This window comes from Peromyscus leucopus, chromosome 7, assembly GCF_004664715.2.
Source record: "Peromyscus leucopus breed LL Stock chromosome 7, UCI_PerLeu_2.1, whole genome shotgun sequence".
NCBI lineage: Eukaryota > Metazoa > Chordata > Mammalia > Rodentia > Cricetidae > Peromyscus > Peromyscus leucopus.
Window position 1 is genome coordinate 15,022,654 of NC_051069.1, and position 26,722 is coordinate 15,049,375.

At 49.4% G+C, this 26,722-nt stretch overlaps 1 protein-coding gene across 2 annotated transcripts; it reads right to left on the bottom strand.

Annotated features, from left to right (window-relative positions):
- Positions 1 to 46: 46 nt before the first annotated feature.
- LOC114690350 (cholesterol side-chain cleavage enzyme, mitochondrial) lies at positions 47 to 15,309 on the bottom strand. 2 transcript variants are annotated; one of them, XM_028865113.2, is made up of 9 exons: positions 14,984 to 15,309; positions 11,827 to 11,982; positions 7,816 to 8,015; positions 6,755 to 6,958; positions 5,059 to 5,216; positions 1,871 to 2,037; positions 1,519 to 1,597; positions 818 to 1,015; positions 47 to 387 (listed from the first exon to the last, which is right to left on the bottom strand). In XM_028865113.2, exons 1-9 carry the CDS (start codon positions 15,241 to 15,243, stop codon positions 247 to 249), a joined length of 1,563 nt encoding a protein of 520 aa, XP_028720946.1. In that variant the 5' UTR covers positions 15,244 to 15,309; the 3' UTR covers positions 47 to 246. The 2 variants fall into 2 exon arrangements, with proteins under 2 accessions (XP_028720946.1, XP_037063370.1); XM_037207475.1 differs by lacking the exon at positions 14,984 to 15,309 and adding an exon at positions 13,242 to 13,324.
- Positions 15,310 to 26,722: the final 11,413 nt, after the last annotated feature.

Genomic DNA, 26,722 nt, shown 5'->3' on the forward strand with positions numbered 1-26,722 from the left:
GGAGTAATGAATGCCTTAGGCCTCTGATAGGAATGAAAACACTCCCCAGAGTTCATCTGTTTATTAAGTTTATAGGTAAGTAAAGGAGAGAGGGTGAAGGAAAGGAGGACCCAGCTAACCGAGGCAGGTGGCTGAGAACCACCCAAAAGGAGCAGGCGTTTCTGGAAATACAGAGACACCTGCCCAAAGGCCCCCACTGGGCCATCTCCCCATGTGACTCCAGCCTGCAGTTCAGATGGTGCCACCCTATTTGATCATGGTGGTGCCCAGGTCTTGCTTGAGAGGCTGGAAGTTGAACAAGATGGGCTTCTCAGGCACCAGGATGAGGTTGAACTTGGTCCCTACATCATGGAGACTTTGGACCTCGATTCTGAAGTTCTCCAGCACCTGAAGAAGAAGGAGGTAGGCTTGGAAAATGGAAAGGAGAATTTGTCTCCCTTAGGCCACACACACTTGACATCTTTAGGTGTGGGACTGATCTGTTGAGTATGATCTAAAGAACATGCCACCAACTATTTGGCCTCTCGTTGTGTCTAAATGGGCCCTGCATGCTCTGTTCCGTGGCTTTGACCTTAACGAGTAGTCTGCTGAGCAATCTCTCCCACCTCCCATCCTGAGTGGGGACAGAGAGATGCTCAGGGGATGTCAATGGGTGATAAGTGGGTTCATCCAAATGAGGAGGCAGCTGAGAGTTGTGGGAGATGGATGAGCCCTGGTCCTGCACTCCCTGGATTCTGAGATGGAAGGAGGAGGGTTGATGACTTCATTGGGGCCATGGAAATCCCAGGGTGCTGTCATGTCCCAGAGCCCCACTCACGTTGATTAGGAAGATGGTCATTTCCAGCTCTGCAATCCGCCGTCCCAGACACTGCCGAACACCCCAGCCAAAGCCCAAGTAACGGAAGTGGGTGCTATTTTTGCTTTTTTCCAGCCAACGAGTTGGGTCATACTTGTTTGGGTTGGGAAAGAAGCTGGGTTCTCGGCCCATGGCGTAGTTAGCCACCTGCACCAACATCTAGGAGCAAGGCAACAAAACCTGAGCAGTTCCAGCTCCCCACTGTCCTGAGGGCAGCCTAGCCCCAGCCTCCTTGGAAGCCTGATTCCAAGCCTGGCTGCCCAACTACCCAAAACAGGACAGGGCAGGGCCTCCTGCCCACTGTAGCTTCAAACAAGGGTCCTGCCACTCTGTAAGCACTGATGAGGGCTGAAGACACAAAACAAGGAGTAACCCATGGGGTTTTCCTATGCTTTTCTCAACGCTTGCCTCACTCTCAACCCAGAAATACAGCCAGGCTCATCGTGTAACCCTGGACTCCAGCATTCATTCATCATCCCCCATGCCCACCACCACTGCTGTTCACACAAACTGAGACCGCTGCATCTGAGTGCCCCACCAGTGCATCCCCAGCATCAGGAAGAAAGGCTCTGATAAGAGCCCCCCGTCACCACCAATCTGCCTGGAACTAAAGCCTCCTCCCTCCTCCCCTCCATCTGACTGGCAGAGCCCCTTAGTCCTACCTTGGCAGGAATCTTGTAATTACGAAGTACCAGGTCATTCGCAATATATCTCTGCAAGGTCACGGAGATGGGGTGGAGTCTGCAGAAAGAGAACCCTCAGAGATAGATAGTCCCAGATCCCGGAACCAGGACATATCCCCCACCCTGGCTCCCACACCCGCTGGGCATTTCAGCCCCCCCACTACAGCACCCCAGGGAGAAACTAAGGCAGGACCTGGATCTAGCTCTAGCTCCCCAGTCTTGCTGTCTCTTCCAAACCCCTTACTTCCTGTTTCTAATCTCCACTAGCCCATCCTTGGAACCCTTCCCCGGGCGGGAGCTAGCAGGGGAGGCATGGGTATCCTGGACTTGCCTCAGTGTCTCCTTGATGCTGGCTTTTAGGAGTGGGACCAACTGCACCATCTTGGCCATGTCTCCCTGGGCCTGGCGCCGGGCAGCCAGAACCTCTGCCCGCAGCTTCTCCTGTACCTTCAGGTTGTGTGCCATCTCATAAAGGTTCCACTGCAGGGTCATGGATGTCTGGCAGGAACACACGGGTTGCAAAAGCCAGGAAGGCCCGTCACTTTAAGGCACCTCAGTGTCTTTCACCCACATTAAAGAACTTCTCTCTCTTTTACTCTCAACCCCCCATATCCAAGACCATTTGCAAAACCTTCGAAAGGCCAGCGTTTAAGAAGGTTTTCTCGGCGTCCAGGTAGGGAGCTTGTGATGTAGTCAATTAGTAGACTGCTTGCCTGACATGCACAAGGTCTGGAGTTCAATCCCCAGCACCATATAAACTGTGTGTGTTAGTACATTTGGGAGACAGGATTTCAATGTCATCCTTAGCTACACAAGTTCAAGGCCAGCCTGGGCTACCTGACATACTGTCTCAAAAAATAGCTAATGCCAAGGAAGGGAATTCAGAGCAGGATTTGCCTCTGCCTTCATCCTGCATGTCACCAGCTCTCATTCATCTCCTACCCAATAGAATGTCAGGTACATAGTCAATGTCCTCTTCTAGCAAGCTCCAGAGGCTTCCAGAAACCACATGTATACCTCTGTAAGGTTTGTCCATCCATGTCAAGGGTGTAGTGGCGCAGGCCTTTAATCCCAACACTTTGGGAGGCTGAGGCAGGCGGATCTCTGAGTTCGAGGCCAGCCTGGTCTACAGAGTGAGTTCCAGGACAGCCAGGACTACACAGAGAAACCCTGTCTTGAAAAAACCAATAATAATAATAATAATAATAATAATAATAATAATAATAATAAAAGAAATAAAAAAGTTTATCCACCCAAGTGACTGTCAACAACCACTCATTCACCAATAGCAGGCTGAACCTCAGCATTCATCCCAGAAGTAGAAAATAAGACTCACCACCCTGAAACCAGACCACAGATCTGTTCTCCATCTTTGCTGCAGTTGATGCAAAACAATGTAACCTCAACGGGAACCAGGGGCTCCAGCCTGACCCGTGCACACCTGCCTGCAGCCACCCTAGCATCTATCTCTCCTACGACCTCTTCAACACATGGCCAATGCCCTAGCTACACAGAGCTGCAGACATTGGCAGTTCCTCCTCCTCCTCAAACTCCTTTGCCTACCCACAAAGCATATACAGAGTCCTGGAACACATCGATCACACGTGTGTTTATCTCAGAGCCTCCGAGGCCTGCTACAGAGCAGCTACCCAGGGATAGTTGTCAAACAAGGTAGTCCATTCCCCTCCGCTAGCTGTGTGCCTCAGACTCATCTCTCTGTGCCACTATTCACCTAAAAAGAAAAGGCGATAGTGATATACCTCACAGCGTCACAGGGCCTAAAAACAAACTCTTCAGTTGCCCAAAGGGCAACAGAACCTAGGATAAAAAGTTTGGCATCTTTCAAGGGAGGTGGGGTGGAGAATTCGCCCAGGAGCTGACCCTCACTGTCTCCATCCACATTACTGTCTTTTTGCAACCTTCAATTCTGAGTCACATTCTTGCTCAACTCTGCTCAAAAAACATCATCTGGTCACTCAAAGAACGTCTATAAAAGCTGGTACACAAGGTCAATCAGTCTGGAGTCTGCCTGTGCTGTCTCTTCTCCTTGAGGCTGAAAACACCAAGATAAGAGGAATTTCTATGGTGTCGAGATTCCAAGAATGGAATCTTGTAAGCAGATCACCTCATGATGGGGCTGCCCCACCCCAGTTACCACAATTGGGATCAAAACTACCTCCCTGAGAGGAATCTCATGACCAACACTGAATGCCACCCCCACAAACAACAATTCCCCTTTTAACTCTCCAAGTGGTCAGAAGCTGTGCACGCCTCTGCCATCTCGCACTGTGACACATGACAGTCATGTTATCACCCTACCTCCAGCCCCAAATCCACATGTCTCATCCAAACTCTTAATATCTCTTAAAGTGACTACATTTGGATACGCCCTCTAAGGAGACTATGGGGTGAAAGGGGGACGTGGGTGTGGGCTTTAGTCTGGTAACTGATGTCCTAAGAAGAGGAAGAAGTCATGAGGGATGCCCATGTGTAGACACCAGGGAGATGGCCACCTTCAAGCCAAAGAGTCAAGCCTCAGGATGAGCCAGTCCTGCTCACACCTTGGTATTGGTTCCAGCGTCAAACTGGAATAAACAAGTGTCTGTTGTTGGAGCCACTCATGTGCGCTGTTCAACTATGGTTGAACTCCCAAGACTAACAGACTCCTGTCTCTTGGCTGAGAACACCATAATCCCAGCACTTGGGAGCCCAAGGCAGGAGGATTGGTGTGAGTTCAGGGCCAGCCTGAGCTATAGAGTGAATTCCAGGCCCACTTACACTAGAGTGAGACCTTGTCTGAAACAACAACCACCAACATACATCTGGAAATGTAGCTCAGTTGGTAGAATGCTTGCCTAGCACGCAAGAAGCCTTGGGTTGGGTCTAAGCATGAAGTTAATCATGGGCAGGAGAGGTGGCTCAGCAGTTAAGAGGACCTGGATTCAATCTGAGCACCCCGAGGGTGGCTTGCAGCTGTAATGCCAGTTCCAAGGGATCTGACACTGTCTTCTATCCTACTCAGGCACCAGGCACCCACATGGTGCGGACATACATGCAGGCAGAACACTCATACACATAAAAAAAAAAGTCAAATTTTTATTCAATCGAACACGGTAATAGCACTCCTGCAATCCCCAAAATTAGGGAGCGGAGGCAGAAAGATCAAGAGTTCAAGGTCATCCTCGACTACATAGTCAGTTCAAAGTCACCCTGGGCTACGGAAGCCCCCATCTCAAAAACAACCAAAACTCTATGGAGGCGAATAACTGAACCCTGTTATTCCCTCTTGGTCACAGATGAACGTCTCAGATCCCACCCTATGGGTGGTGAACGGTGTTTGGTTCACAACAGAACTTTGACCTCACCCTTTAAGAGACTACTGTTTAGGGCCTGGCACCAAGAGAAGAGAAGCATATCCTACAGGAGTGCCCGGCCTCCCCCGCCCCCACCCCCATATTGAGCGGCAGTGGGGGAAGGGAGCACGTGGGCACCCAGGAGGCCGGGCCCCACAGCACTTACTGTGTCCACCCCTCCTGCCAGCATCTCTGTAATGTTGGCCTGGATGTTCTTGAAGGGCAGCTTATTGCCTCCCAGGAGGCTATAAAGGACACCAGGGTATTTGCCGAAGTCCTGCTTCTGCCTTAAGTCCCAGTAAAAGTTCTGGGTGTATTCATCAGCTGTGGGGCGGGAGGAAGAACAGAGTGAGGCTCCCTGCAGGTGGGAGGGTGGGAGGGTGGGAGGGTGCCAGGGGCTTAGTATTCCAGAACCCCTCTTGGTAGACAGCCATTTTACTAAGCCTCTGGTTTGCACTAACCCCTTCATGTCTGGTTTGTCATTTAATCCCTCTTACGTTCTCTGCACTTTGTGTGTATTAATGTTTTGCCTGCATGTATGTCTGGGCACCATGTGTGTGCAACGCCCATGAAGGCCAGAGGAGGGTGTTGGATCCCCTGGGACTGGAGTTACACACAGTTGTGAGCTACCATGTAGATTGGGAATTCAACCAGGGACCTCTGGAAGAGCAGCCAGTACTCTTAACAACTGGGCTATCTCTCCAGCCCTTGTCGCTTAATTCATGACCATCCCCACTGTGTGTGTGTGTGTGTGTGTGTGTGTGTAAGTGTGTGTGTGTGTGTGTGTGTGTGTGTGTGTGAGAGAGAGAGAGAGAGAGAGAGAGAGAGAGAGAGAGAGAGAGAGCATGTCCATGTGTGGAGGTAAGACACAACCTCAGCTATTGCTCCCCAGGCACCATCCACCTTGTTTCTTTGAGGCGGCGTCTCTTATTGGCCTGGAGCTCACCGAGTGTCTAGGGTATCTGGCCAGTGAACCCCAGGAACTCACATGTCTCAGCCTCCCAGCCCCGGGGAGCTGTGGTACAAGCACCACTATGAAGCAATATGAGTCCTGGGAATTGAACTCAGGGCTCCACATTTGCAAGCTTTACCAATGGGCAGAGATGGTTGCTTGCCCGGGATTACACAGGAACTGATGGCCAAGGTGGCATTTGATTCCATCACACCCCAGTCAGCTTTATCCATCCAACCCGCCCTTCTCAACACACCTGGCCCTCTCCCCAAGCCTCCCGTCACCCAGACAGCTATGGCTCAGACATAGCCCTCAACTCTATAGATAAAGAGCACCTTTTTAAAAAGGGTTTTTTCTAAGTGCTTATTTTTTTAAATGAAGTATACATGTGTATTTATCGTGTGGTGTGTGTGTGTGTGTGTGTGTGTGTGTGTGTCTGTGTGTCTGTGTGTGTGTGTGTGTCTGTGTCTGTGTCTGTGTCTGTGTATATAAGTGTAGGGGCCGATGGAGGACAGAAGAGTACATCAAATCCCCTGGAACTGGAGTTACAGGAAGTTGTGAGTCTCCTAATGTGAGTCCTGGAATTCAAACTCCTATCTGCTCTAAGACAAGTAAGTGTCCTTAACTGCTGAGCCATCTCTCCAGCCCCTAGTCATGAGCTCTTTTGAGGGACATCTTGAACATCTTTACTCCCCCTTCTCCAGGAAAAAAAAAAAACAAAAAAACAAACTCCAATAGTCAGCCTCCAGTCCTGACACTCATCCCTGCTCACCAGGGATTTTCCTCAACGGTAAATTGGTGCCTGTTGACTAATCTTGAAACAAAGAGGCAGCCTGAAGCCAGGCACCCAGCTAGAGGCACCCTCTGTCAGGTGAGTCCACTTCCTCAGTACTGCCAGAGGCGTCCTCACCTTTATTGAAAATCACATCCCAGGCGGCCGCATGGTCCTTCCAGGTCTTAGTTCTGAAGAGTCGGAAGAGTTCTGGAGGCAGGTTGAGCATGGGGACACTGGTGTGGAACATCTGGTAGACGGCATCGATGAACCGCTGGGGCTCGGGGTCCACGATCTCCTCCAACATCCCCAGGCGCTCCCCAAATACAACACTGGTGATGGCTGCGGTAGGAGCTGAGGCTGAGGATCCCTTCCCACCCAGCTACCTGAGAGCCTCAGCTCCCAGAATCCTCTCCACCCATGCCCGCCACACCCAGGAACGCTCCCTTGTCCTTAGCTTCCTCCAGCAAAGAAACTGAGACCCCAGCCCCAAGGGATGAAAGAAGGCTGCCCTCCTGGCTGGCATTCAGGTCCCTCAGAGGGATGGATGTAAGGGAGGTCCTGAAAAGGATGCTTTTGAGGGAAGCATGTACTACTCCACCTGAGCCAGGATGGAACTGTCCAAGGGGGATTTCCCCCTTGTAATTGTCTGGATTCACAGCATCACACATGAGCTGGGAGAGTTGGGATATCAGTCTCTGAGTCACCCAGGACTCAATCTGGCTGGGGCTAAGATCACAATCACCTTCAAGTTTTCTCACCTACCACGTGAAGAATTTGAATGCCAGCTTCATACCAAGCCCAGGGTACCCCAAGTCTATATGTGTCACATGACCGCCACTAAGCCATACACATGCACTGTTCCCTGGTCGAAGCTGCCTAACGTCCTTACCCAGTCTGGATAACTTCTAGGTGTCCCTCACCACCCAGCTCAGATCAACCATGAAGGCCTCCTCCCTCCTGCTCAACTTCAGAGGTCTGTTTCTAGGGGAGGGAGACTTGCAGCAGGAAGGACCAGACCAAGCTCTGGCTTTTGGAGGACGGTGGCATGGAGGACCTATGTTTTGGGGACCCTCCCAACATAAATGTCAGATAAGAGGGACCTGGCTGCCCCCTGAGTGGCTGACCGTGGGACATATTCAAGAAGCTGATCAACGCAACTGGCTGGCTCCCCAGCCAGTCATGGGCAAGACCCTTACACTCGAAGGCAAAGCGGAACAGGTCATCACTGATGTCCCCCGAGAATTTTCCCGCGCTCTGCTGCTTGATGCGTCTGTGCAAGACTTTGACGAAGTCCTGAGCGACACCTTCCAGCAGGGGCACGAAGTTCTTGATGGCTTCAGGCGCCATCACCTCCTGGTTTAGGACAATTCGGTCTTTCTTCCAAGCCTCCGAACTCCTAGAGAAACACATGTCCCACCTCATGGTCACAGACCCCAGGCCTGGCACAGAGGCACTAGCTAGACTCTCTAGCTTTCAGAGCAGGCAACATCACCATCTTCGCCCCCTAAACCCCCACCCCCAACATTCACTGTTGTCTCCTCCTCCCTCCCTGGCCTGCCTGGCCTAGGAGAGGAGGAAGGACAGTGACAGAGACCAAGGCCTGACTGCCCTCCACTCTGACTGCTGCCACCACCAAGAACCGGAAACTCTTATCTCCCTTGAAGTAACCCTCAGTGGGCCCCCTCTAAGTCCATCTTCCACACATTCCGCTGCCTTCTGGTCCTTGCACAACTCTGCCATTGAAGGCTCCTCTCCATCATCTTTCTCATTCCCACACGGGTGAAGCTGACTGACCTTTCTGCCCCAAAGTGTCTGAGTGTTCGCTGTGTTGGGGATCCCAGCTACTCAGAATCATTTCATTAAAACCCTGAGTTTAGGAACAGCACAAAGCCTCAGCAGGTAAAGGTGTTCACCACTAAGCCTGAAGGCCTGAGTCCAAGTCCCAGGACCCACATGGTGTCAAGAGAGACACGACTCTTTGACTTCCACACATGTGCAATGGTCTACCCGCATACACGTGTATGTACACACATAAATGTAATTTTTATAAAAAAAAAAACACAATTCATGTCACACATAAAAATCAACCTATGCAGAGCTCTTTTCCTAATTTGGGAGTTTGTTTTCTAAGAATGCTGTGGTGAGCTGGCTTACTGCTCTTGCACAGTAACCACATTTAGTTCCCGGCACCCCTGTAGGGCACTCACAACCACTTATGACAACTCCAGAGAACCCGATGCCCTCTTTTAGCCTCTAGGGACACCTATATACACATGGCATATACACTCACACAGACACACACACACATACATGAATTTGAACTGTTTAGGGAGTCCCCAGGCAGTGGGATCGGGACCTGTCCCTAGCACATGAGCCGGCTTTTTGGAGCCTAGGGCCTATGGTGAGACACTTTGCTCAGCCTTGGTGCAGGGAGGAGGGGCTTGCACCTGCCTCCACTGAATGTACCAGACTCTGCTGACTCCCCAGGGGAGACCTTACCTTGGAGGAGGTGGGAATGGAGGGTGGGTTGGGGGAAGGCTGGGGGGTGGGAGGAGGGAGGACGGGGGAATCTGAGGTTGATATGTAAAATGAATAGAAAATCTCTTAATAAAAAAAAAAACGAGAATAAAAACTTTTGAAAGAAAAGTTTAGAGTTTGGGGGCAAAGATGTATAAACTCATGGCCCCAACCCATCTTGCCGTCCCATAGATGTCTTCACCACTGGGGGAGCCCCCAGCCTGAATCCCTGGCCCCTATTTTATGTATAGTTTTACCGAATCTACATATACTCCTAAAAGGTACTAAAGAGAATGTACAATTATTTCCAGATTTTTTAAACCCCTTTCAGATTTGGGGGCCACTTGCCTTCTCCACTCAGTTTTACATTTCAGGACAGTCCTGTTGTGGACCTGAGTTCATACATGATGGCTGGTATATGCCACTTTTCTCTCGTCCACCATCCTCTCAACCATCTAGGAGGCTTCCTGGCTTTTCTGTGCTTTCTTATGTCTTCTCACAGGAGAACATTCTAGTCTGTGTCCCCTGGGAGAAATACTCTATGGCATATGTCTCTAAAGTTAGAAACACTATAGTAATCACAGCCATCATGGCTCTGGGAATAGTCAAGTCTCAGGAAATAAGATCCAAGCATTGTCCACACAGAGACCTGGTTTATGTTTTTTTGTTTTTTGTTTTTTGTTTTTTGTTTTTGTTTGTTTGTTTGTTTGTTTTTCAAGACAGGGTTTCTCTGTGTAGCTTTGTGCCTTTCCTGGAACTCACTTGGTAGCCCAGGTTGGCCTTGAACTCACAGAGATTCACCTGGCTCTGCCTCCCAAGTGCTGGGATTAAAGGCGTGAGCCACCATCGCCAGGCTGAGACCTGGTTTATGTTTCCACCACAGTGGACAAGATCATCAGCTGCTCCAGGGCCTTGCCAGCCCTTGATCTAGTCACATTTTAATTTTCCATTGATGGTGGCACATGTTTTTAATCTTTAAGGGAGTCAGAGGAAGGTTGATGTCTGTAGTTTGAGGCCAGCCTGGTCTACATAGTGACTTCTAAGAAGTTCTAGACTATGTAAAGAAACTCTCTCTCTCTCTCTCTCTCTCTCTCTCTCTCTCTCTCTCTCTCTCTCTCTCTCTCTGTGTGTGTGTGTGTGTGTGTGTGTGTGTGTGTGTGTGTGTACACATATATTGTCAGGAACCATGCAGCCTAGTCTCGGATCAACATATGACTACCTGTCCAGTGGGTTTCCTCCGGGCAAGTCACCTGAGGAAAAGAACTCTCACTTGGCAAGGACCAGTAGTTCACAGAACAGCGTAGGAATTCCCAAAGTTCATACAGCTTGCAGCCTCTTTTCTCTCTCATTATATTACTGATTCTTTGAGCAGCTTTTAGTTTTACTTTGTCGGTCACACATGCAATAGCTATAATTTTCCCTGGAAATTCTGCTCTTTCTCAAATATTTTCCCCTAAAATTCAGCAGGGAGCTAATGTTTCTCAGATCTCTTATTTGGAATTACTAACTACAACTCCCAATCCTGAGAACTTTTCTGGTTCAATGGAGATAGTTAGGTACACATGAGAAAACAAGACCTGGAACATTAACCATGTCTCACAGTTCTGGAAAAGAGAGCAGGGCATGCATACACAGACTAGGGAGAAAGCCTCAGGAATACACATAGTGCCAACTGTTGAGAGTAAGTTTCTAGACACCAAGCATAGAATCATTGGTAGAATCTGGCATGCTCCAAGAGGAAAAAATACAATGCAAAATGTGGGATGGATAAATCCATCTTTACCATACATAGGGGCTTATATTGGTGAAGAAGTATGGTACAGTGAGATGGGAAAAAGAGTGCTTTATTAAGGTCTGCCTTTACAGAGAGATTGAGACATGGGGCCTCTTGTAGAAAAGGGAACCAAATAAAAGCATATCTTACAGACATGAAAGAATTGTTTGGGTTTGAATATTGCCCTTAAAGCATTGTGCCCACATCTATTACTTTTAAACTTTGTAACCTCAGTAGCTGCCAGCTGATGTAAGTGCTGCAGAGCAGGATGTGTCTGTCTCGATATTTAGTTAAGCCTGCAAAAATGCTGAACTCTGTGTCTAGAATAAGGCTATGTGGGGGTGCAAAAATGTATTTGGGGAATCAGAAAGGGGAACAATGGGGCTTTCATAAATAAAGATGACTCAAGCTACTCGAGGCCACTTGAGTGTAATCCACTCGGTGGTCAGAAATTTTCCTTGTGCCAACACCCCTTCCCTGCCTCAGGACCTGAGCCCAAGCTGAGGTTTGACCCCGGCCATTTATAAATAAATTTTTCAATAAGCAGTTTGGTAGAGAACAGGATCTACATTTCAGTGATGGGCTCCGCTGCCTCTCACAGCTCCTTCAGGACCCTACTTCACTTGCCCCAGTACTGCCAACACCTGGCACAAGGCCCGGTACTCAGCGGGTGCTTGACAAAGTGGCACTTCACGCTTAAAGCAATTAGTGAGAACTTTGCAAAGTCCTTCGACGTGAAGGACCTCAGCCTGTCCTTTCCCTGGAAGCTGGCAGGACAGTTCTCTATCATCGCCACCATCACCATCATTCACCTTATGGAACAGGAAGATGAGGAGACCCACCCTCTCCCCCTTCCTCTCTCCCTATCACTCTCCCCCAACACCCTCCACACACACAAGGTTCACTCAGAACTCACTTAAACAGGACCCCAATGGGTCTCTGGTAATACTGGTGATAGGCGACCCAGGGGGGCACGAGGTATCGTTCCGGGTAGGGACCCTCGCATGAAAAGAGCAGTGCTGCATCTTCAGGGTCCAAAATATAAACCGACTCCATGTTGCCAAGCTTCTCCCTAGAAAGACAAGAGAGAGGCTGATGTTGGAACTGAAGCAGCCATGAAAATCGCAGGCAGCCAGGCCTCTCCACACGATGGGTACACAGCTTTCTGGCTGGGACCTTCACTTTACTGAGCCTCAGTTTCGTCTATGAAATGGAGATGAATATACCATCTGTCCCACGGGGCTGCTGAAGAGATGACACGTGCATCTATGACCATTGTGACCATTCCTGATGGACAGCTTCGTGGACACTATCCTGCATCACACAGCATACCCCAGGACCAGCCCCACCCCCATCCCAAACCTTCTCTTTACAATCATGTCTATTCCACGCTGAATCTTCTTGTCCTGCTGGCACACTTCCATGTCAGCCTGCAGTGCATGTCCTGCCTCTCCCATGTTCCAGGCGAGAGGACCCTTGTAGAACTGTACTTCAGAGTAGACATCCTGCTCCGGGAGTCAGATGGGACCCTGAAGGTAAGACTTCAGGGCTGAGGAGATGACTCAGGAATTAAGAGCATATCCCACTCTTGCTGGGCCCCCAGCACCCATGTTGGATAGCTCCAGGGGATCCAACACCCTCTCCTGGCCTCCAGGGGTAGCTGCACTCTTGTGTACCCATCTCCCCTTCAGACACACACGTATACCGAATGACAAATTTTAACTAAATCTTTGTTCAAGTGGAACTGCAGTTAAAATGTCAAGGCCCAAGGATGGATGAAGATGACGGGTGACAGGGACCACAGAACGCTTTACAGACAGCCTCCAATGACACCCAAGCGTACATACGACCCGGTGTCCTCCTATAAAACCAGATTCTACCAGAGACATGAAAAAGATGACTCGGTGACTAGGTGAGAGGACTGGTCTAACAGCTGGGGAGAGTGACCCCAGAGAAGCCAGTCTTGCAGATGTGCTCCTGATGTCAGAATCTAGCTCCCCGAGCTCTCGGGCAATACACTACATGTATAACTCTCTCTCTCTCTCTCTCTCTCTCTCTCTCTCTCTCTCTCTCTCTCTCTCTCTCTCTCTCTCTCTCTCTTTCTCCCCTCTTTCTCTCTCTCCTCTCTCTTCTCTCTCCCTCTTCTCCCCTCTCTTCTCTCTCTCTCTCTCTCTCTCTCTCTCTCTCTCTCTCTCTCTCTCTCTCCTCCCCTCTCTCTCTCTCTCTCTCTCTCTCTCTCTCTCTCTCTCTCTCTCTCTCTCACACACACACACACACACACAAACAACTTCTACAAAGCCACAGGAGAGTATGCCTCTCATTTATACCCACCTTTTGCCTAAGAAAGATTCACTGAATTTAGATTTTAAGGAAACAAGTATCTTACAAACGTAAGACACGAGTCAGGTTGTGTTCTCTCCCTGCCTAACACCCCTTCCTTCATTCCTCTCCCCCTCCTATCTCCTCTTCCTCTCTCTCCCTCTCTCTCCCTCTCTCCTCCCTCCCTCCCCTCTCTATCTCTCTATCTCTGTCCTTTCATCTCTCTTCCCTCTCTCCTAGCTCTGGCTCCTTCCCTCTTTGATCATTGCATCACCCTACTTCAAGTCCCGCCCCGTGTGTGTGTGTGTGTGTGTGTGTGTGTGTGTGTGTGTGTGTGTGTGTGTGTGTCTTCTCCTTCTCTCCTAAGCCCAGGCCCACCTTCACGAGCCATGGCCTTCCTCGGCTTGTCCATGGCCTCTAGAGAACTCCCTTCAGTGTTTTTCCAGCTTCCTCTATCCAGTCCCATATTTGCTACAGCCTGAAAGGCCTTGAAATGCCGTCAGGATCATTAGTCTCACTTCTGAGACTTGAGCCCAAGGCAATGATCTGACATCAACAGAATCCCCGAAAGAGAGATGCTCATCAGAACATGGTATCTAAGGGCAGTGAGGCTCACTTAAAGCCTGTCTTCCAAACGTAGCTGTCCGTACACCCTGGACTATTGAACTGCTGTTTTACGTTGTCTTAAAGAGAGAAGAAGAAAACTCTTTCCGTGCATTGGGGAAACAACTCCACAGGACATATGCAGTAGTCACATTCTTAGTGTTACTCAAGTACCATATAAGTGAAGGGTGGATGCGATCTCAAATTACTCATTCGGGCTTCCCTGCATCTTCTCAACCGTTCTCCAAAGACTGCAAAGAGACTTCATTATTCCGTTGGCTACCTTCTAGTCCATAAATTACAGCATCACTCTGACTGTGGAGCAAGGTGTTGCACAACTGGATTCCCAGTACTGGCTTCGGCCTGATGACCTGAGGACCTTGGTAAGTCCCTTCTCTTTCCAGAAAATGGGGATGGGGTGGGAGTAATAACACTAACTTCAGGGGACACAGCACAACACTCAGATGGAAGTGACTGAGAGAACGGCTGATAATAAGGTGCCCTGAAGGGACAGCTTGGAAACAGGGTAAGGATCCTGCCAGGAAGATAAAATGCACTGCCCTCAATGCTCGCTTCCGGCCGCAGCACCTCTCGTCTCTCGAAGCGGCTCCTAGAGAAAACCCACAAGTAGCCTACAGACTTCTGACCACAAGTACTGTTGAGCTAGGCTAGGCCACAGACCCTGAGATTTCAGAAGCCATGGACTGCAAGGTGATTGCTCCTAGAAGATGCTTAGGAAACAAAACCAGTTACTGAGGAGTCCCAAAGGGCCTGGAGCTGAGGCTGGTACAGAAGCAGGGTGGAAGCTTAGCCGGCAGCTAGGTGACCTAAACCTACCTCTCTCCTGAAGATAGAGACAGCCAACTTGTCTTTTAGGGTCTCTGGGGGATAGTAGATGAATGGAGGCAGTGGGGGGGGGTGCGTTTGCTCACACCCCTTCCCACAAGGAACTGTGAAAGCAGAAATCTGAAGTCTTGGGGCCAGAGACTGGGATGGCTGTACTTCTCTTAGCACCATCCCTAGCCTCGAAGAAATGGAAGAAAGCAGACATGAGTCTAAGACCCCAAGCAGAACTTTTGAGGAACAATGAGCAGCCTGCCTGGAGCCCTGTGCCTCCCGTCATACCTGCCTCTGCCCTCTGCCAGGCTTACCTGTAAATGGGGCCGTACTTCTGGAAATTCTGCATGTGGTGATAATGGACTCTGTGTGTGCCATTCTCCTTCCAGAAGTGGTACAGGTTTAGCCAACCATTGTCACCGGGGGAAGGAATCTCATTAAAGGGTCGAGGACTGTTAGTAGAGACACTAGCTCCCCCTCCAGAGGCCAGCGTAGGACCCTGCCAGGTAGGGCTCAAGAAAGGTTGGCAGCTTTTGACCAGCACTGAGCGCAAGGGAAGCCCTTTGGCCAGCATTCTGTCCCCGCAACTGCCACTTCTTGCTGAGCACCTACCTCCACCCCTAGCCTCCAGAGCCACACTTTATAACCACTAGCTCAAGGCCAAGAGAGAAGATGGAGCGCTGACCTCCCCCCTCCCTCTCCGAAGGGCTGGGCCCACACCGCCCCTCCCAGACTCAGAGAAGAACTTTCCAACTTTCTGTCTGAGAGGTCTGTAGTCAGGCTAAGCAAACACAGGCAGGAGGCTCCAGGCCTCTGACCTCAGTGTCCACCCTATGGGTCCCTGAGACCACTATCCTCCAGATACCTTTAAAGGCAAGTTTGCTATCTCTACCTTCAGGGGAGGAAAAGGAGGCTTAGGCCTCCTGACCAGCAGCTAGCTCTCCACCCTGCCTGGATTCCACCCTGCGCTCCGGGCCCTCGGCGCTGGCTGGGCTTGTTAGCCTTGCCTGCGGTTTGACAGGAGCGAGGCCTTCTGCTGGCCCCTAGGTGGGGTCCAGATGCTGACAGACATCCTGTAAGATGAGCGATAGCCCGAGATCACAGGTCAGGAGGGGCTGACCCCATGGCCCTAGATCTCTTCCTCATGGCCCCAGAACTTACAAATGGTTGATTATTAGCTGATCTTGAACAGTTCCCTAATCCTTGAAAATCTTTTTTTTTTCCTCCTTGTCAAACAAAACATACTCCATGTTCTCTGAAAGTGCTCTGACTAGCGAGTATTGCTTTATTATTTTCATTTTGTTTTTGAGATCCTGCTGCCTCGGTGTCCTGAGTCCTGGGATTATATGCATGCACCACTGTGCCGGAAATGGTCTTTCTTCTTTTGTTTGGAAACAGGATCTTACTGTGTTGCCTGCCTAGGTGACCTGTCTTTCTCTTCCTCCCAAGTACTGGGATTATAGGCATTTGCGCTCTACCACATCCAGCTCAGCATGCTCTTTCTTCAGCTCATGCTTACGTATATCAAAACGCACAGAGCTACATATATCCTTGTCTTTGATTTGAATAGGATCTCACCATGTAACCCTGGCTAGCCTGGAACTCGCTTTGTAGATCAGGCTGACCTCAAACTTACAGAGATCTACATGCCTAGCTCTTGGTTTGTTTGTCTGTCTGGGTTTTTTGTTTGTTTGTTTTTTGTTTTTCATTTTACTGAATGTTATTCCATGAAAAGACTAATAAAAATTTGTGGGTTTTTTCCTAACAGATTATTTTTCTTATGAAAAACAGGGAGTCTTTAAAAGAAAACTCCAATTCAGTGAGTTAAAGTCAAGCTAAGTTTTGGTGCAGCTTTTGCCCTCCTTGGGTACTGTGAGAAGGACAGTGGATTTTCACTGTGGGCAGAGGGCACATCTGCCAAGAAAAGGCAGGAGGCACCAGGCACAATGATGCTTGCCTGAGAGGCTCACGGTCACCCATGGCTATGAATCTGAGGCCAGTCTGGGATATTTGAAAGTCTACCTCAAGAAATGGGAGGGACTGGGCGGAGGGAGGAGGAGGGGGAAGAGGAGGGAAGGGAATGTGGTAACTGGAACTCTGTGGCCCTGAAAAGCTCTGTGTTGTCACTTAGCATATGGCAGGGAAGGGACAGAAATTCATTACACTGGGTCCCAGCAAGGACAACAGTCTGTCATGTCTCACTGATTCAGGTTGGTAGTCACCTGACTCTCAACTGACTGGGCCCATTAACACAGTCTCAGCTTTCATCAAAACAGCTGAGTGTCCTGGGCCAGGCTGTCTAGGTGTGAATTCCCATGCCTCTTCTCAGGGCAGAAACTCACTGCCCTTCTTCTGAACAAAATAAGGGAAGTCCAGGCTAGCAGAAAACAGCAGAGGGAATTGGAGAGGCCAGGTAGGAGGTAATAGGGAGCAGGTAAGGCAGGCTGGAACTCAGTCAGGAGACAGAGGCAGCCAGGGCCCATGGAGGCAGGAGGAGACCACCTTCATAGAAAGTTCTTTCCAGTGATTCCATGGCAACAGTAAGTATGACTCAGGACAAGGGTGAGGAGAAACCAAGGCCACACACAGGCAGTGACTCCCTGGAGAATGGATTTGCAAATGGGGCTCTGTCTTCACCTCTCTGGGACTCTACTAAAGGAAGGGTGGGCCCCAGTAAGCAGGACATGGGCCTGGTCCAGCTGCCTGAAGCTTGTCCCACAGGCTTCTTGTACTCTGACTTCCAGACCCTTGGATCTGGATTTCTTTCAAAGCCCTTTAAACATACTTTCTGTGAGTAGCAGATGAGCCATCTAACAGAAACCTAGAGGCCTGGATTCAGGAACCCAGGATCAGTGCCCCAAGATTGAAGATAGAAAGAGCACTTGGCTTGCTCAGCCTTGGCCAGGACCCTAGGGCTCACCTGTGTCTGTGGGATAGACCAGGCAGTTTGCATGGTTCTTCTTCATCCCCACAGCTCCCTTACCAGGCAGGTTCAAAACCTTTGCCTGAGTTACAGAGGGGGACCTGAGGCTCAGCTAAAATGGCTACTTTCCCGGAGTCACGATGCTAACTAGCAGTACAATAGGGATTCAAGTTGCTCCTGGACTGGAACTAGGCTCTCGCCATGTTGCTGAGAGCTGGACCTGGGATGCAACCAAGGACAGTTGGCTTTATGAGGGCACATCCTGCAAGCCAGAAATCGCTGGCTGGGTTACCTGATGTCACAGGGTCATTTCTGTCAGCTCCCATTGTACAGATGAGAAAAATGAGGTCTAGGAAGGGGCAGATAATGACCATGGGTCACTAGAGTACAGCCAGGATCAGGTCTCTGGGTCCCCATGGAGCCACAAGGGACCAATCAAGGGATGGGCCTTCCCCTGTGGCCCCCAGCCACAGCAGACTTCTGCTGAGGTTTCGAGCTGATGTTAGAGGCCAAGGCTGGGGAAGAAAAGGAAGCTTTAATCTCCCCTGACCTTGGAGAGATTTGAAGAAGCAAAGGAATTTCACCTTAAAACCTGATTCCTCATTACCCCTCACCCAATTCCTCAGGGTCAGTATGGCTGACTCAGAGGAATCTGAGTCCAGTGAGCTAAGATCTATGGCCAGGCTAATAGATCGACTAAGATAGATTGACTCCCAGACCTTAGCAGATTAGCTACCACGAGCTCCACAGGTCAGTTCCTCCTCCACGTGCGAGGCTTTCAACTCATCCACCCACCAAACCAAACCCATACCTACCCTCCCAGACCAGACCAGCCCCTCCACACACCCTGCACCCACCGCTTCCCAGAACGCACCCCTCAGTCACCAAGAGAGCTGTTAAATCAGCAGAACGAGGCCCACCTGATGAAAGCGTATTCATCAAAAACACACCTTCCGTGGACCATACTGCCCGACAGCCGTCTGTGCCGGACCTATTGTACAGTGAAGCACGTGATTCCCCTTTCTTATCTACTGACAACAGATCTACTAACACACACACAGGGGCTGGGGAGCCGACTCCGTTGGTAAGGTGCTTGCCGCACAAGCTTGGGGACCTGAGTTCTAATCCCCAGCAGCTGTGTGAAAATCTGGGTCCTGTCGGCAGGCACCTGTAATCTTAGCACTGGGGAAACAGAAACAGGACTGCTAGGACTTCCTGTCCAGCCAGCTGAGCCAAACTGGTAAGCCCCGAGTTCCGTAAGTGACCCTGTCTCAAAAGGTAAAGTAAACAGTGATCGAGAAAGACATCTGGGCCGGGCGGTGGTGGCCCAGCACTCCGGAGGCAGAGCCAGGCGGATCTCTGTGAGTTCGAGGCCAGCCTGGTCTACACAGTGAGTTCCAGGACAGGATCCAAAACTACACCAAGAAACCCTGTCTCAAAAAAAAAAAAAAAAAGACATCTGATATAGACTTCCGGCCTACACACACACACACCAAATAAAACACATAATAAAAGACAGAGCAGCCTATTGGCTGCCTAAGGCTGGGGACTTAGGAGAATCTGGGGGTAATGCATAAAGAATATTGGGGTTTTTAGGGTACTGGAGATGAAAATGGTTTCACACTGATGTCCTCATGGCTGTAAAATGTGGATATAAGAAAATCATTAGGGCTGGAGAGATGGCTCAGAGGTTAAGAGCACTGGCTGTTCTTCCAGAGGACCTGAGTTCAATTCCCAGCAGCTACATGGTGGCTCACAACCATCTGTAATGAGATCTGGCGCCCTCTTCTGGCCTGCAGGGACACATGCAAACAGAACACTGCATACATAATAAATAAATAAATCTTTAAAAAGAAAAAGAAAAAAGAAAATCATTAAAGGGCCTGGAGAGATGTCTCAGAAGTTAAGAGCCTCGATGGCATGCTCACAGCAGCTCACCACCATATGTAACTCCAGTCCCGGGGGATCCAGTCCCTTCTTCTGACCTCTGAGACTATGATGCACAAACATGGGACACATACTTACATGCAGGCAAAACATTCACACGCAGAAAATAATAACTAAGTCGTTTTTAAAGAAAAAAAAGATAGTTGTATGCTTTAAATGAGTCCATTGTTCTGAGCATGGAGGTGCATCTCTGTAACCCGAGCACTAGGAAAGCTGGGGCAGGAGAATCACAAGCTCAGGGGTAGCCTGGGCTGCATAGTGATAGGCTATCCTGGACAACGTAGGGAGGGAGACTCTGTCTCAAAAATAACAAAAAAGCAAAAAGACAAACAGGTAAGTTGAATGGTGAGTAAATTCTACCTCTACAGAGCTACCTCAAGCTTGCAAGCACAAAGAACTGTGTCCTCCTAACCCCTTCTCTTGTGTTTGTCAGGGTCATGGGTCACAAGTGGCAGGGACAGTTGTCCTTACGAAGCTACTTGACCCAAGATTCCAATAGCATAAAGCAGTCATTTTTTAAAAAAAAACAGAAAAAAATGAGCATTCGTCATGAGCAACTGTCATACTCCCCGAGGGAGAGACCGCTGCCCTACCAGCCACACACTCGCTGATAACACCGGGGCTAGAGAGGGCTGGTTTTGCATCACTAATGGCCTCGAGTCTGCAATGACGTCAGCCAGGAATAACTGTGGCATGAGCTTCACAAAGAAAGGCAGTCATGTGGTCCTCTCTGATACTACTAGAACGAAGGGAAGGGCCATCCAAGCGTGCTTTTAAAAGCAGCCCCTGCCCAGGGAGGGAGTCTGGATTGCCAGGGCATGGGAGACGTTCAGATCCTGTCCTTGGCAGCTGCCCTGCCTGAAGCTCAAGCCTCAGACCTCCCAGCCAGCCCCTCTGCTGTGGAGGTAACTCCTGAAGTGGCATAGACTGGAGCTCACAGGAGCATCACCGAGTGAACCTGGGGTTCAGTGGAGGTAGATGAGACCCAAGGGAGAGTTTTCTGGAGGCGTCCGGGTACGAGCTTCCTCATATCTCTTTCTAGAAACCCAGCATCACCTCCAGACAAGGCTGGATTGGTGCCTCATGATGTGTGGCAACTTATTCAGGAGGTTAGTGGCTTTAAAACAACAAATGCTGGTTGCCTCCTGTGTCTTCCACCAGTGGCCAACCAGGAGCAGCCTAGGGTATACAGCTCTAGCTCAGGGCTCCTCGTGGGGGGGGGGGTGTCCTTGTCACCCCAGGCTTAGCTAAAGCTTCGGGGCCAGCATCTGAGCAGGCTGTACTTAACCTGGCCCTTCTGCAGGCCTTTTCAGTGGCTGTTGGCTGTAACCCCCGGCTTTCCCTAGCTGTGGGTCATGGGCCTCAGTTTCTTACCTCTAGGGCAGCTGTGTGTCCTTCCCAGTGTGGTAGCCATTTCCCAGCCAGAACAAAAGTCCTGCAAGAGAGAGCTGAAGGATGCTCTGAGGTAACAGATCATCACTCCTACTCTGGTGTGTTTGTGGTAACTCAGCAAGCCAGGTCTATACTAAAGCAGAGGAATTGGGCTCCACCTTTGAAAGGAAGTGTCACGAACGTGTGGATATATTTAACAACCCGTACTGAAGAAGCCTGAAGCTCCCCAGAGACTTTTTTCTTTCTTTCCGTGATTCTAGCTTTTAAAATTTTCCCCCTTTGTACAAAACAAAATAGAAGAAATGATTACAACTGCCAAGGCGTTAATTGGTATGACATGCACACACACACAATCCAGATAGGAAGACAGGCTTATTTACAGCAAGAAAATAAGTAAAATTAAGGTAGGTGTCACAAGAAACATTTCAAAAACAAACATATGGGACAATGGGTGTCACCGTTTCCGGCAGTGTGGAAGGGAAGCGGACACAGAGGGGCGGGCACACCACAAGGTTTGGGTCTCACAGCATCAGTTAAAAAATGGTTCCCAAATGTGTCACATTTTTGGCCCCTAGAGGTTTAATCCCACAGACTTGGGCTAGTCTAAGCGTCTTGCTACTGAGAAGGAAAGAGACTAAATAAGCTTCTGGGAGGGTTACAAAATCCACACTAACCAAAGCCAACCACCACCCCGAGTTCGCTCTCCACTACGGTCCTTGCATTTTTCTGAGAAATATCCAGAAGAAACAGACACAGCGCAGTTTCTGTCTCCCCGGGCGAAACCTGTGGCGACTGAAATATTGCCCGTATTACTGGTAAAATGAGAATTTCGCAGTTCACATGTTTGCTGTTAGGTCTTTGTTTTGGTTTGGATACTTTTTTTTAACTGGTTTTTGTTTTGTTTTAAGACAGGGTCTCACTGTAGTCCTAGCTGGCCAGGAATTTCCTATGTAAACTAGGCTGGCCTTGAACTCACAGTGAGTCACCACATCAGCAAAGCAGGTTTACCACAGTTGATGGGAAGGCCACTTAAGATTTGTTTCTCTTATGCGCCCACAGGAGAAGGATGTCCATAAAATGAACTGCAGCTAATTCCATGCCCGTTATGTGTGGGTTCCTTTCTTGCCCAACAGGCAGGAATCTTTAGGAAGCATTGGCCCTTTGCCCTCATGAGGACTCTGACCAACTTAGATCAAAACTTCTAGCTTTCTTTGTACCACTTCAAGTTAGCAAGTCCCTAAAGACTTCAGAACAGCAAACTTCCAGAAGACTATATTCCAGAATTGTATTTCAGATCTCTATGAGTTTGAGGCCAGTCTGGTCTACACAGTTGAGTTCTGTGCCAGCTAAAGCTACGTGGTGAGACCTGTATCAAAAACTAAAATTAAAATTAAAAAAAAAGTGATAAACTTGGTCTCTATATTAACGAAACCAGTTTTTTTTTTCAAGCAGACCATGGAAGCAAAAAAGTAGAAGCAGCTTCCAATAGCCATGGCCCATCACCTTTATTCTAGGTAAAGCAAGTGTCAACAATTGTCCAAAGTCATCCTTCACTGTGCAAAAGAGCAAAGTTCATCAATTCAGTATTTTAAAGGAAGATGTAAAAAGTAAAAATGCAATCAGCTTGGGGGGTGGGGTGAGACTCAAAACTATTCATAATCACCAGGAGTGGCCCATTTAAGGACAACAGCTGAGCATGCACCTGCCTATACCTGACAGACACTAAGACACTACACACAAAACTTGACTTGGTAAGTATGGATCTCTATTAACACTGGCAAAGTGGAGGGAGCAAAGAACTACTTCTGTAATATTTTGATGTCCAGAGCCGGGCATGGTGGCACAGGCCTTAAATCCCAGAACTCATGAGGCAGAGGCAAGTGGATCTCTGAGTTCAAGGCCAGCCTGAGCTACAGAGTGAGGTCCAGGGAAGACACAAAGCTACACAGAGAAACCCTGCCTCAAAAAAAATTTTTTTTTGGATGTCCAGATAGCAGAGTACAGACTGTTCCCAGGGTCAATGCATACTCCACTAACCACACAGAAGGAAGTGGATGCCTTATTCCTTCCTCTTTGCTTTTTGCTTGAGAGGAATGTTTATCTAAGGTTTGGTCATTCCAATACACTTTGAAATGATCCTGTGTTGGTTTAGTCCACGAGGCAACCACACAAAAGTTACAATCAGGTAAGAGAGAAGCATCTTGAAGATTTGCTGTCCCTCCCAAGCAACTGCACAAGAGAAAGGACCGAGGTGATCAAGTACATTTTCGGCTCTTCCTTCCGCAGACAGAGGTGTTTCTACCAGTCCAAAGCCCTGCTTTGTTTTTTACCAGATTGCTGCAAGTGTCGTGAAACCTTTGCTGCTCTTTAGTGGTCCTTTACTGTAGCTAAAAATTCTAGGTGCCAGGATGGGAAAAAGGTGGGCGGCCAGACAGGACAGTACAGTACCACAGAGCAGGAAGCACCCACCAGCACAGATGGCCGAAGGTAGCAATGAGGAACAGCACGGACCACACCCACGATGGCCTGGAAATGAGGCTCTTTCCAACACAGAACTGTGCTGGCCCTCAGCATCCCTTCACGAATCTTTACACCTGCTCTTCCAGACGTGCAGTGTCTGCAGCCAGCAGGTGGTTGCTGCTGCTGCTGCTGCTGCTGCTGCCAATCCCCACATGCAGGTGCAGTCTCAGGGAGTTTGAAGTCACCCTGTCACCCTTCACAAATGCTAGCATAAAGACGCCAGCCCCCTAGCCCATATGAGCTAAGCCAGTTGTAGGCCAGGTCGTCTTTGAAACTTTGCAGTTGGATGACACATCTCGTCAAGGGTCCAGGACGCTTAATTTCTGCTGTTTGAATCCCAACCCAAGCCTGGTAGGAATGAAGGTGGCGGTCTTGAGAGTCATGTGGCACCAATCATCCATGATTTTTACAAGAGTCACTCCCCTCCTTGGGGGACATCCAGGACACTACAATCAGCTCAGCAGGCACAGGGGGACATTGAATGGCTTCCACCTGATGAGGACACTCAGTTAAGAAGAAACCCACAGACCAGACACATGTGGCATGTCCCCAGACAGAATACTCAAACACCAGGTCTTTTGAGATCAGAAACAGTCCCTCCCTCAGAAACCCACCATTTAGGCTGAGACCAGACCTCTGTGGGTCTTTCCCCTTGCAGGCCTTCCACCTACTGCTCAGACCGTGAGATACCAATGTGCAGTAAGAAAGGGCAAAACACTCATGAGTCTAACAGAACCACCACCATCCAGCTGTGGGGTCTTTGGCAAATACTTCCTCCTATTTATGAAAAAATTAATACACACACCCCAACAGGACTATTAAGAAAGTAGCATTACTGCCTGTGGGTAGATTAAGAGAAAATCCAAATCACAGACTTTAAGAAGATAGGAATATATTGTCTCTGGCATAAAAGAAGTCCAAAAATAGACCATCCAGGGCTGGTGAGGGTTCCCCCCCAAACCCTAGGCTCCATCATCCCACTTTCCCATGTGAGCACTTGTCTACATCCCCAAGGCCATCCCACAGTCCACCATGCTGCCAGAACCCTCACCATGTTAGTGACCAGAGGAAGAGGAAGTAGTAAAGAAGGCCAGCCTGGGCTACAAGGGGAGGGGGACCTGTTGAAAGCAAGAAGGGTAAGGGAAAAAGAGAGAGAGGACAGGACAGGGAAGGGGACAGGGGAGAGGAACGGGAAGGGAAGGGAGACAGCCAAGGCCAAAGGGACCCTTCCCACAGAGCTAGCTCGCTTTAGCAGCCTACCCTGAAGGCCCGCACAAGGCCACGCATCTCACTGACCACAACTTAACCGTGTGACATCACCTAGCTACTCAGAGCCTAGCAAGAGTGGTGCTTTGGTGCTAGTGTGCCAGCTGGCGGCCTCAGTAAGCTAGGCCACCTCAGGAAAGAATGGGAGCGAAGAACATGAGCCTGAGCTCCGGCTGTCTCACCCTGTCAGGCACCTGGGCTATCATTCTGTCACTCCAGAACTTAGAGACGGAAACCTGTCTGGACCCCCCCAGGAGGCCCCGCAGGTACCACAGTGGCTGACAAAGAAAACATGACCAGTGCTTTCATTGTGTGGTAGACATCCTGTCGGCCATTCTCTCCTGGGAAGCACTTCTATGGCAAAGACTCCAGAGCCACAAAAGTCAGCCCCAAGTTACCTCCCTCCCTGGCAGGGACAATTCTAATAGCAAGTGAGTCGGCATGGCTGGGTCAGTCATGGGCCCTTCCAGAACTTTTTGGTTTTGTTTTTGAGGCAGGGTCTCTAATCCAGGCTGGTCTTGAACTTGTGTAGCAGAGGGTGACCTCCAACTCCTGACCCTCTTGCTTCCACCGCCCAAGGATCAGGATTCAGGCACATTGGTTCATTGAGTGCTGGGGGGTGGAACTCAAGTCTGTGTGCATGGTAAGCAAGCATTCTCCCAACTGAGCTCTATCCTGCATGTCCCTTGGAGAAATTTCTGAAGTTCTTACTTGGGGGTGAAGGAGTTGGGGGGAGCTGACGGAGAAAATGAAGCCAGACATGGAAGAACGGAGATGAGAGCTATACAAAGCTCCACTCGTCACTATCAGGGCTCTCATTCTCGCCCCGTGGCTCCCAGTTCCCAGCTGTACTCCTGACTTTCTGGTAAATCCCTCCTCTGTGTCCTCAGCTCCACCTAGGTTCCTTTCATAATTCCAGCTACCTTTCCCTTTCCACCGGGGAAGAGCTCCTGTGTTTATAACACTTTAATTATAGAATCGTGCTAGAATTCTTTGTGGAACACATGGCAGAAATCCAGCTGAAACTGGCTGAAACAAAAAATGAATACATAAAAAAAATTCATTGAAAACAATTTGAAAAGTTCAAGGGCAGAAGCTAGCACCCCAAAGGAAGTTGCTGGCTCGAATGCTCAGCCTGTGTTCCCGCCTCTGATTCTTTCTTCCTTGTTGCCCGCCTAGTCCTGCAGGAAGCTGCACATAGCCAGAAGAAACACAGGAACCTCCCCCCCACTCCACCTCAAGGTCCTGGGAACTCCCTCAGCAGACAGAGAAGGACCACCCTCTCCAGTGCCCAGGTCACATGCACAGCCCTTTGCCCAACCATGGTGGACAACATGGGTTCTGGCATCTAATAGGCTAGGTCTGCAAGCCCAGGTCCTGTGGTCAGGGCCAGACAGCACCCTGTGGTTGATGGGGCCTCGGGAGCCCTATAAGAAGAAAGAAAAGAGCATCCCTCCCTCCACTGCATAAAGGTGCTGAGCAGACTGCACACAGTTTTGTTTGATGAAACAGACAGGGGTTTGGGGCCAGATGGACGTGGGTTCAAATCTTAGTTCAACCACTGAGTAGTTGTGTGGACTCGGGAAAGCCACTTGAGCCATATGAGAAGTAATGTTTTCATCTCCAAATGGATAGAATCAGGCCTGCCTTTCAAGGTCGTGGCAAGGATTTATGGGAACAATGAAGTGTTTGGAAAGGTCACAAGTTCTCAAGGTAGCATATCTAACCTCACTGATCTGATGACCATCCACTGTGTTGGACGTGGTGTTTGGACTCACTGGAAATGAAAGCCATGTATCTCAGGGCTAGAGAGGTAGCTCAGTGGTTAAGAGCACATCCTGCTCTTATAGAGAGCCAGAGTTCTGTTCCCAGCACCCATAATTGCCTGTAACTCAAGCTCCAGGGGATTCAACACCCTCTTGTGGCCTCCTTGGGCACCTGCATTCACGTGCACATAACCCACTCTGACACATAATCATAATTAAAGATAAAATAAATCTGGGGG

What these genes read in the sequence shown, in the direction of transcription:
- LOC114690350 (XM_028865113.2), bottom strand. Translation starts at nt 15,243, where the DNA reads ATGCTGGCCAAAGGGCTTCCCTTGCGCTCAGTGCTGGTCAAAAGCTGC. An exon ending in AGCATCAAGGAGACACTGAG is followed by an intron (nt 1,598 to 1,870) that starts GCAAGTCCAGGA and finishes CTCTTTCTGCAG; the next exon opens with ACTCCACCCCATCTCCGTGA. An exon ending in TGACCATCTTCCTAATCAAC is followed by an intron (nt 388 to 817) that starts GTGAGTGGGGCT and finishes CTTCTTCTTCAG; the next exon opens with GTGCTGGAGAACTTCAGAAT.